General features: G+C 47.7%; 1 protein-coding gene across 4 annotated transcripts in view; it reads right to left on the minus strand.

Annotated features, from left to right (window-relative positions):
* WHRN (whirlin) overlaps positions 1–9,764 on the minus strand; it is a 106,658-nt gene extending 96,894 nt beyond the window's left edge. For all 4 annotated transcript variants that reach the window (XM_054501815.1, XM_054501814.1, XM_054501813.1 and 1 more), the window contains exon 1: positions 5,266–9,764. In XM_054501815.1, the coding sequence (XP_054357790.1) occupies positions 5,266–5,883 (618 nt within the window). In that variant the 5' untranslated portion in view covers positions 5,884–9,764. The remainder of the gene's footprint in view (positions 1–5,265) is intronic.
* Between the last annotated feature and the right edge of the window lie 1,610 nt (positions 9,765–11,374).

Raw genomic sequence — 11,374 nt, forward strand, 5'->3', positions numbered from 1 at the left:
CACATAGTAGGTACTCGTTAATGCCAGTCTCCCCTGTTCCCAACAGGCTTCCAATAAAGTAAAGTGCAAGTGCAATGTAAATTACATACTGTAGGTGACAATGATGTGTCAATGTAGGTTCATCAATTGTTGATAATGGGGGTGGCTAGCATGTGTCCACTATATGGGAAATCTCTGTATCTTCTGTTCAATTTTGCTGTGAACCGAAAACTGCTTTAATAAATAGTCTATTGAAAAAATAAATAACCACAAGTGCACTTGCCCCATGATGCTGCTTCCTGCAGCTGACACCAGGAACGCACGGAAAAAGAATGGAGAGAGAGTGTGATTCCTATTCTCCGCACCCTTTCCGCTTGCCAGGCTTTAAAAGTAAAAGGCCAATGTCAGCAGCACAAAATCTTAAAAATCACCCCTACCCTGGGGCATGATTAGAAGTCTGTGTGAGTTCAGAGTTAATATCAGATTCTTCCTCAGGAGTTTAAAAAAGAAGTCAGTTTTGAAAGATTTGTATTTCAACCTCCAAATACGTCCAGCCATTTAATGTCATTCTTTCCAATCAGATTCGCTGGTCCTGGCTGAGGATTAGTCTGGGGTCCCTGAGAAGGGTAAACCAAAGGCTTCCCTTCCAGGTCATAAAAGAACCTTGCAAGAAATCACCAGTTGGAGCCTAATCCCCTATGGACGCCTGCTTCGGTGCAAAGCCCTCTGCAGGATGAAGGAGGGATTATGACTCTGAGGAGACTGTACATGTGCTTCAAGCTTGAGCAGTCAGGCACATGAGTGAGGGGCTGCAGGCACTGACAGGTGCAGGCAGGCTGTGTACCGCCGGTTGGGCTAACGGCAGGCAGAGTTGGAAAGCAGCAACACACACACAATCCAATTGGTCGGGGGGTTAAAGAATCACACTTATCTTTGCAGCTCCAACCAACTGATGAATTGATGGCAAGTAATAAACAACGCTGGGTTTGTCAGCAGAGGAGAATGACAGGAAAACAAGACACTAGCGCTAGTGTGGTTCTATATCTCTTTCATGTCCAGCTTCAAGTCAGGAGGCAAGAATTTTCTATAAAAATACCGATTTTTTTTAAGGGCATTCTCTTCCATCCTACAAAATGCTTCTTTGATTTAAAGAGTAAATAACCAGATGAAAGAGGATTTTGTCCTACCTAGGTATTAAATTTTCTAAAACCTTGAGCGTCAGCTTGAGCCAACTAAATATACAAGACTAAATTAAAGAAATGGATGTGCAGCAGCCATAAATCTACTCAATAATGGGCTTATTAATAAGTGAGCTTTTCTACATGTAATTGCTGGCAGGACTCACAGGACCCAAGAGTGAAAACAGGGCCAGAGGAAAGTCTGTGCACGACACGGTGCCATAGTTTCCAAACTGGACACAGGAATGAGACCGGGGCAGAAGCTACATTTCAGACATAAAGTTGGAAGTGGTAATAATTTGCAATGGCTTCAGCTAACCATACACAATGGGAAAAGGACAATTGTGTCATTTAGAACGTGCTGGACCAAATATAATGTCTTATATTAATATGGACAGATTCTTTCCAGGTTATTATGCAAAGCGAGGGAGGATGCGATCACTCTATTTAAATGAAATTACCAGCAACAGTTTTTAACTTCTGGAATATTTCAATTCTAATATGCTCCTTGAATCCACCCATGGGGGTGCTGAGGCCATAAGGAAGCCGTTTAATTTTTATTGAGATGAAACACACACATATATGCACATATCCCAGCAGCACCTGGATACCCTGTGTTCTGCTACCCGCGTAATCAGGAGATTCAGAAGGCAAGTGAGCAAGTGAATTTGATTTTGAATGCTCCCAGGGCAGTGCTGTTTGTGCCAGAATTCTATTGTTTCCTCATTTGCTTCGGAACAGCACCAGGGTTGGTGTTGGTGGGTCAAGAGACAGCAGTCAAGCTCTCGTCAGTACAGTGTATAACCCATCAATTTCATGATATAGTAGGATGCTACACAAGAGTGCCAAGATCCTCATCTCCCAAGCCTTAGCCAACTTTCCTTATTCTGCCTTAAATGAAAGCAATTTCAAAAGAACAAGAAAACATCAGATTAGACATTCTAAATGCCTTCTGTGTAGCACATACCAAGCAAATCACAGACTGTCCAAGCTGGAAGGGATCTTGGACAGCTCCTGGCCCATCCACCCTGGAACACAGAGAGGGTCAGTGACTTGCCCAGGGTCACACAGGAAGTATGCAGCAGGGCCTAAGGCAGCATCCCTGGTCTGTAGACTCTTTGGCCAATTTATCAAGCACATTTGGCGGAAAACCTTTGAAAGGTCTACTTTTTTATTATTATTAGTTGGTTCCCATTCAAGATATTTTTTCAAAAATCAAACATTTCAACATAATTGCAAATAGTACATGGCTTGCCTTATATGGACCTGTCACTGCTGATTTTGCAAATGGGTTTCAAGAGAGGGGTGGAAGCCCCAATGGATATAGGATCAAATCCTCACTGAACTGCTTCAGGTAACAATGGATGCTTGATTTATCAGAAAGAGAAGTGGAAAAAACTTTGCTCGACCCACTCTTTAAAAAGCTGCAACATTCCTTTATTCATAAATTATTAGGTAACTTGATTCCTAAAATTTAATTTAATTTAATTTTTATTACACACACACACACTGAATCTCTCCGTTTGGGAAGCTCAAAGGATCTCCTCCCCCTTACCCCACCTTCCATTGCAGGAAAAAAAATATTGTTAAGACTGAAAACACATCTTCTACTAAATGCAATGTGGTATCCTAGAATAAAATAAGGACATAGGCAGAGAAAATGGTGAAATTTGAATGAAGTCTGAAGTCCAGTTAACAGTTATGTACTTTTACCATAAAATCCCCGACATGGTGACTCGCCGCACTGCAGTTCACAAAGAACGGCTCCCCGTGGAGAAATCCTGGTTAAGGGCAGTCTGTGCCTAGTAGAAAACCTGGGGCCTCTTTTGGCTTTCAGTTAAGGAGCTTTTCGCTCTTAATTTTGTGGAAATGTGTCAACAGTTCTCCAGGTGTTCTTTTAAACTGTCCCTGAAACTACATGAGGAGTGCCATGGCCTCAGGGACTAAGTTCCGCCTCCTCCGTTTTAAATTCCACCCACCAAAGAAAAGTCTGTCCTATTTTCCCCCTGGGGTTAATGTAACACAAAGCAGCCATCCTTTTGCCTGTTGCTTCTGAAGGGTTCAAAGGGTCCATGCCAGGCAGGTTATGTGTCCCGCCATGGCTAGAAGCGGGGTGACCCTAGGGCAAGAGCTCATTTTGCCAATGTAGCCACCTCTGTTGGGAAAATGACAGTCAAGAGACAGAGCCGCTCAGCTCACACAGGCTCCTGCGCCACAGGCTCCCACACTTAAAGGACAGCTCTGCTCCTATCAACCTCTCCCTTGCCGACAAGGGTTTATTCTCAGGCTTCAAAAACTATGACACGGAGAGTTTAGGTTTTACTCTGGAAGCAGCAAGAGTAAATAAACAAGCTAAAGGCTGGTGCTGCTCTGAGTCACAGTTTAACAGCACCATGGTGTTATTGAGGGAGATTCAGAGAGAAGATCTGGAGTGGGCTCAATGAAATGGTGGTGGGGGAAGGCGGGGGTGGCAGGCAGGGAGCATTGCTGGTAAACTGAAACTCACAGCCAAGCAGCTTGACCTTTATGGCATAGCTGAGTCTGGGGTGCAAATGGAAGGCACAGTCTGCGTTTTGAATGCCCAAGGTAACTGACAGCCTTTCCAAAGCGTATCACCTTATCACCTTGTGACCGTTAAGTTACCCAAGTCTTTTTAAATTGCCACTAAAATTGAATCCACATTTATAAATGATCATTTGCATCAAGTATCTTTAGTGCATAAATTTATCATCTGGGAACTCCAGACCTTTTAAGGCCAAGGCTAATGGACTACTTCTTTATAAATATATGGAATGCTAAACAAAGGGAAAAGATTGATAGAGGCGGAAGAGGCATTGTTGCATGGAAACTCACAACGAGCTTTGCCCACTGCACCCTGGTGCAGTATAAACCGATCGGCCTTTTTCCAGAAGCTGCAAAGAAGTTTCTGAAAGCCTCAAGGGCTTCCTCCAAAGGGGTTGATGGGCTGGGAAGCAAATGAGGGAAGCCAACATCAGGTGCACAGACAGGGAGATGGCTCAAGACTCACCTGCACACAGGTCACTGAACGGCACTCAGGAGGAAGTAGTCGTGGGCCTCTGCTGCCTAGGAGTTGCCCAGTAGCCAGCAGGCCCTCAGCTGGAGTTCAAAACACCTGCGCTGGCAGGGAGTAGGGGTTTACAGAACAGTCCAACCCCCTGAAAAGCATTTCTCTGCAGAAGCAGAGCATGTGTCCCTTTTTCCCCAAACTCTTCACTTCTTGTACGAAAAGGAGGTCGGGGGAAGGGGGAAGGGGGACAAATGCCTGCAAAGGATCCATGAATCCACCCTGGACCCAACACTATCCATCATACTCCAACTGGTTTTCAGTAGCCCTGGGCTGTGAGATCAGTAAGCACACACACTCCTTTAAAAAGCATGATTAAATCCCTGGAAGCCTGTTGTCATGAGGTTATATTTCTCAATTAACAGATGGCAGAAAGGACAAACACTCTCAGGGGCTGAGGAATTTATTTTTGACATTCAGGCAGGAGTCTCATTTCCAAAAAGGTTAGGGACCGCTTATTTGGTCCAGTGGCCCCATTTTCCAAGTGGAGAACAAGAGGTCCTGAGAGGGCAAGTGACTTGCTTCAGGATACACAGCCTGGTCCAAAAACAGCAGCGTCAAGCCAGTGCACTGTGGATCACACAAACGGCCTCCTCAGGCCACTTAAGAGCTAACAAAACTTTGTTTCAGGGAAAAACAAAAACACAGAATGGCACTAGCAACGGCCAGCTAATGATGCCAAGCAGAGATTTTATCTCTTTTAATGCTCATAAGAATCCACAGCCCTTTTCACACATTGTAACCATACATTTGCTCAAGTATTTGTTACTATCGCCTGCACTAGCCTTTAAGCCTCACGAAGGCAAGGGCCATGTCTGTTTGTGCAGAACTACGTTCCCAGTGCCTGAGAGCTATTTGCTCTGTAAGCTATATATTCCTGTTTTAAAGTATTAAAAAAAAAAAAAAAAAAAGCCCAGAAAGGCCAAGTGATTCACCTAAGGACACACAGCATGGAGTTACTGAAAAAGCTGTGCCACTCTGTCCATACTCTGCCCCAGACTCCTCTCCAAATCACAGCCTTACCTTGACGGCCTCCGCGTGGGTCACCCGGGCCAGGGATTTGTCGTTGACGCGCAGAATCTGGTCCCCGACCCGCAGTCCTTCCTTCTCAGCTAGAGAGCCTGGTTCCACCAGAGACACATAGATGCCCACGCCGTGCTCCGAGCCCCCACGGATGCTGAAGCCCAAGCCCTCGTGGGCCTTGGCACGCCGCAAACTCACCAGGCGCACCTCCCCTGGCCCCGCGCCGTCGGGGCCGCCCCAGGCGGGCTGCCTGTAGGGGGTGGTGGCGGGCAGGTAGAGGCCCTCGGCCGTGTATTGGTCGAAGAGCAGCTGGTCGGAGCGCGGGATGACCAGACGAAGCATGGGCAGCAGGCGCCGCTTGACCGGACTGTCCAGCAGCACGCGCAGGGTGCGCACCAGGTCGAAGACGTTGCGGCGCGCGTGGTAAGCGTTCAGACAGTGGGTGAACTGCTCCCGCTCCGCCTCGCTCAGCAGCGCGGTCAGCGCCTGGTGCAGCTGGCGCACGTTGGCAGACAGTAGCCGCAGCCCCGCGCCCCCGCCGCCGCCCGCCCCGGCCGCCGAGCCCAGCGAGCCGGTGGAGGACGAGCTCACTGACAGGCCGTCCAGCGGCGCGTTCATCTCCACGCCGAGGCCCGGCCGGGCTCTGGGCGCGCGGGGTGTGGGGGGTGCCGCTGTCCTCGCGGGTATTGGGCGACAGCTGGATCCCCGGGAGCGCGGAGACGACGGCTGGAGCCTGGGTTTGGGGAGCACGGGTACAGTGGCTGGATCCTAGGGGGTCGCGGAGACCGCTGCTAGAGTCCTGGAGGCGCGAAGACGGCGGGGGTCGCGAACCTGGAATCCGGGAGACGCGGAGACGTCGGCGGGTTCCTGAGAGACACAAGAGTTGGCTGCTGGAGCCCGGAGGTGGCGGAGACTGCTGCTGGAGTCCGGGGGACGCGGGGTCAGCAGCTACATTCTGGAGGGCACGGAGACGACGGGTGGCTGGAGTTTGGGGGCGCCGCAAAGCTGACCTGACTGCCCCGTCACACCATGCCCGGGGCTACTACAGCCGGGCCGCCCCTTCCTCTAGGGCTGGGGGACCCCAAAGTCAGAAGTTGGGGCGGAGGGCGCTCTAGTCCCAGAGAAGTCCAGGAGTCGCAGGCGGTGAAGCCGCGCGGGCGTCCGACAAGGGGTGCGGGGCATGTCCGGGGCAGCCCCGGGATGCAGCCGCCCGGGGAGCCTCTGCGCCCCTGCGCCGCCCGGCCGCGAGCCCGGACTTTGCGAACTGTTGAGCCACCCGGGCCGAGTCTTCCAGCGAGTTCCGACGCCGTCGCGTTGCCAGCTCGGCTCGGGCCCCGCCCCCTCGCCCCTCCTCCTGCCCGCCCCCTCCCCCCGGGCTCCTCAGGAAATGACGTCCCGCTCGGTGCGCCTGGCCGTTGCCTGGAGACGGGGTGAAACAGTCCAGCCCCAGGGAAGAAAGGGGTGAACGCGGCGGTAGGGGTGGGAGGAGCCCCCGCGTCCCCTACCCCGCTGGCAGAGCCGGGAGCGGGTCTCAGAAACAGCGCTTTTCGGCGGTCGCAGCGAGTGCCGGCACCAGGATCGCTTTGGAGTAATTAGCCGGCTAGCTAATTCACAATTCGGGGGGAAATCGTCAAGTTTTTTGTTTGTTTGATTTTTGCTTCCAAAATACTGGGCACTTAAGTCTCGGTTTTCTTCCTTACAATGTGGCGCTCCCCTCCTGCACGCGCCCTGACATGACAAGTTCAAGGGTTGGGACGGTCGTTGGCCACCTACTGTGTGCGGGAGACGAATACAAGCGTAGACTGCTGTCTGCCGGAGTCAACTCCGTGGCAGGGATGGATCAGGCTGGACCCCTCACCAGTCTCCATTGCGAGGGAAAAGCCACTTTCAGAAATATTATATAAAGTGTACACCCCACGCTCGCACACACACATACAAATGAGCGCATATAAAACTGGTGAAATCTGAGTAAGGTGGGTGGATTGTATCAATGTCAATGTCCTGGTTGCCATCGTGTCAATATCGGGGGAAACTGGGTGAAGGGTACATGGGATGTCTATGTATTATTTCTTACAACTGCATTTGGATCTACAATCTCAAAATAGAAATTAAAAATATACATATTTGAAGTGGCTTGGAGAAAGATCTCTTCTATGCTCTCCCATCCCTAGGCAAAATGGGAAGATACACCCAGGTGTGCCCTGGAGTCTGTCATCACCCACCCAATCCCCCAAATAAGATTTAAGTAAAATCCTGTGCTTTTATTCTAATGGGAAGCTTCATAGTGCTACACACACACACACACCCTACCTCACACACATCCCTTCCAACCTGAGCTGCCTCTCCTAAGCTACTCTTCTATGTATTTTTCCTAAAAGTCTTCCAGAATTTCCATTGCAGAGCCAGCTGACTTCTGTCCAGGGTAGGGCAAAATGGAGGATTACCTGGAGGATTTGGTTTGTGGTGCCCAGGAAGATAGATCATTCATTTATTCATTCGTTTATTTATTTATTTATTTGGTCGCTCTTCATTCAACGTTTTTGAAGCATCTGCTCTGTGCTGGGTCATGTGCTAGGTGCTGGAGACCCAGGGGAGAAAGATCAAATAAATAAATAGAATTAAAAACCAGTGTGATACCTGTTTTAATGACTGAGGGAGCCCAGGTTTAGGAGAGCAGAATATGTTAAGGACTTTACTGAAGAGGCGACACCTGAATGAAGAACCTGTAAGGAGAACGGACTTTCTCCTCTAGACAATGGGGAAGAGTGGAAAGGTTTTCAACACTGTCGACTTAACGCATTGAGGCTAGGAATGGAAGCTGTATTTTCCCTAAAGATCTTCAATTATTTGCTTCCCTAAAATAGACATAGGTTAAATTAATGCCCAATAAACATATTTAACAGTGTGTCTGAGGAAGATTTTTTTTAAAAATAGCCAATTAGGCTACCTTTGGACATCTGTGTTACAGCTCTAATCTTAGCAGTTAATAGTGTGTATCCTTATTCCTCCTTTGTGACTGATGTTGAAGCCTTTCATGCAACTAGACCAAGATGTTTAAGGAAAAAAAATCAATCTTCTCCACCCCAAAAATGTATTAATGACATACCTCAAAATGCCACCAAGCAGGGCTTAATTGTAGGCAGTTCAGGTTTCCTGCTAATGTATTTCATGCTCGGCTCTCACTTAGTTTGTGTTTTAATTATAATTACTGTGATTGGCTTGATAAATGCATCCCAGGAGCTAAGATCCCCAGTCCCAACATTTTATTTCTGTGCAAAGGATGTTTTCGAGAAGGTGTTTTGCTTTAGGCAGCAGAAACCAGGCTGCATGCAGTCTTAGTAGAAAAAGAAACACTTCCTTCTGCAAACATCAGAGACCATCTGAAATGCTGTGCTATTGTTTAATTTCATAGAGGACGGTTTGGGAGGGCAGATGATAGAAAAAGAAATCGTTGGAGTTTCTTCCATCCATCTTACATAACCACCTTAGTATCAGTTTGCCTTGTGTCCCCTCAGGCAAGAGGCAGTGTGTGACTGTGCTCAAACCTCCAGAATCCTATTTCGTGTATGAAGATGTTTGTCATTCAGAAATAAGCTCTTGGAAATGCTTCGGCTTCTGAGGGCTGCACTGCAAGACCTGGGAGAAAAACCTGAGTACACAACTTGGCCTTGGTTGCGTACTGCCCTCTTCAGAGGGAAAATATTATTCTCCTATGCATGCAGCAGGCTTCCGTTTGCTTTCTTCACCAAAGCCACTTTTAATTGTTCATTAATGCTCCCCAGCTCTGGCCAGCGAATGCCCTTCCCTTAGGAATGTTCTGGAAACTTGAACACACTGGAGCAGTTGAAAAGACAGAAGGAAGAAGAATAAATCGTGTTGGGCGTTTTTCTTTCTTTTTCTTTTTTTTTTTCTAGACAGTCTCATTCTGTCACCCAGGCTGCAGTGCAGTGGCGTGATCATGGCTCACTGCAGCCTCCACTACCAGGCACAGTATCCTCCCACCTCAGCCTCCTGGTTAGCTGGCACTGCAATGCCTGGATAATTTTTTGTATTTTTCATAAAGACAGGATTTCACCATGTTGCCCAGGCTGGTCTTGAACTCCTGGGGTTAAGCAATCCATCCACCTCGGCCTCCTAGAGTGCTGGAATTACAGATGTAAGTCACCACAGCAGGCCTGTGGTTTAGTTCCTATGTATTGGTTTTAACCAAGAAGTTCAGCTGCACTCTGATACCAGGCAGAAAACCATTATTCCAGTCTCAGAGCTTCCCTTTAACTAGTTGTGTGACCCCACAGCAAGTGGCTTCACCTTTCATTTGTAAAATAAGGCTCCCAAACGTCCTGCCTCCCCAACATCCCGCCTCCCCAGAAGACAACTACAACCTGCATGTTTCATGTTCTGTGCAGCAAATGAAAACATGTTGCAACTCATAGAGTAACATAGTTATTTCCCTCTTTGTTATGTCAATCTTAAAAAGCCTTTTGCTAATATTTCATAGTCATTGGAAGTGTCTCTCCTTTCCTTTTATCTGCTGGAATGTACCTTTAAAAGCAATGGAGATGAATTTGAGTTGCCTTTGCCATGGGACATACAGAAAAATAAAGCTAATGTTTATTGAGTGTCAAACTGTTTTAGACACTTGTATTTTAACTCATTGTGTCCTCCCCCTACTCTGTAAGGGAGATACCATCATCATCACCACCATCATCATCATGCTCCTGGTGAAACAGACAGGACATTGAGACATAGGGAAGTAACCATACCCAAATTTACAGAAGTAGTGAATGGAAGAGTTGGGATTTGAACCCAAACAGTCTGGCCACAGAGCTCCTACTTTGAACCCCTGTGCTGTGCAATCCCCCCAATGTTTGGCTTAGAAATACTGAACTGTCTCAGTATCTCTGCTGGGGCTGGTATGAGGACAATATTTTCCCATGGATGGGAATGGTATGAGGGTCACTCTTTCTCTAGAAAATTTGGCTGGGAATATCAAAGGTTAAAAACAAGCTACATACGAACGATTCCTGTTTCATAAGCTGACATTTTGAGGTGGAAGGAATGAACAGGGGTTTAGTCAAGAAGATGTCACTGGGAGAGATGGAGAGGATCTGGGGATGCCCCAGGGTTCTTAGCCTGATTGCAGGAGGAAGAAGAGGCTCAAGGTTCTCTAATGCCAGGTGTCATAGGGAACATTTTCCAGCTCTGGGATCTCTGGAGAAAGGATGTTAGCAACTGGAGTTATCACTTCTGCTCCAGGACCACAACCTTTCTCTTCCTTGCAATGTCAGTGGGAATGATATCAGCAATGAAAAGAGAAGCAGTCGCCTCTATGAGTAGTAGATAATGCAGACAATATTGATGGAAGTGCAGGGAGATAAAAGAAAGGCAAGAAAAAGAGAAAGCACAAAAATATCGGGAAAAGAGGAGAGATACCGGTATTTCTCTTGGCCTAAGTGTAATCTCCTGAGTCTGTCTCATCATTATGGAGAATCATACTATGTTTGTGCAAGAAAGGGAGTTAGAGCACAGAGTTGATCTCCAGGTTCAAATCCCATCTCTGTTATTCACAACCTTTGTGACCTTGGGCAAATCACAGAGGGCTTTTTTGTACCTGAGTTCCCTTACCTCTAAAACAAGGACAGTTGTGCTGTCATCAGTGTTATTGCAAATATTGATTGTGCTCTTACATGGAAAGTGTTTTTCAATATGCCTTGCACATACCAGGTGCTCCTACAATGCTTGAAACACTTCTCAAAGCTCTTACCACACAAGAGCACCTCAAGGGCGATGCCACGGCTCCTTTATCTCTCTGTGTCCAGTGTTCAGCCCAAGGATGAGCCCACAGTAGATCCTCAGTAAGTATTTGCTGAATGGTTCCTTAGACTCCTCCCTCTCCCACTCTTGTATTACATGTGGGACGCTCAGGGGCCAGAGAAGGTTGCTGTCTTGCCCATAGCCCTGCCAGTAGCCAGTGGTGCCTGTCCCAGGCTTTTTCCTCCAGGAAAATGTGTTGAGTGATTGCAGAGGGCTAAGCACTTTATAGGTATTGTTTCTCTTAATCCCCAAAATCCTGTGAAAAGAATACTATTATTACCACCACTGTACAGAT

The sequence above is a fragment of the Pongo pygmaeus genome, chromosome 13 (assembly GCF_028885625.2).
Source record: "Pongo pygmaeus isolate AG05252 chromosome 13, NHGRI_mPonPyg2-v2.0_pri, whole genome shotgun sequence".
In the NCBI taxonomy this organism is placed as follows: domain Eukaryota; kingdom Metazoa; phylum Chordata; class Mammalia; order Primates; family Hominidae; genus Pongo; species Pongo pygmaeus.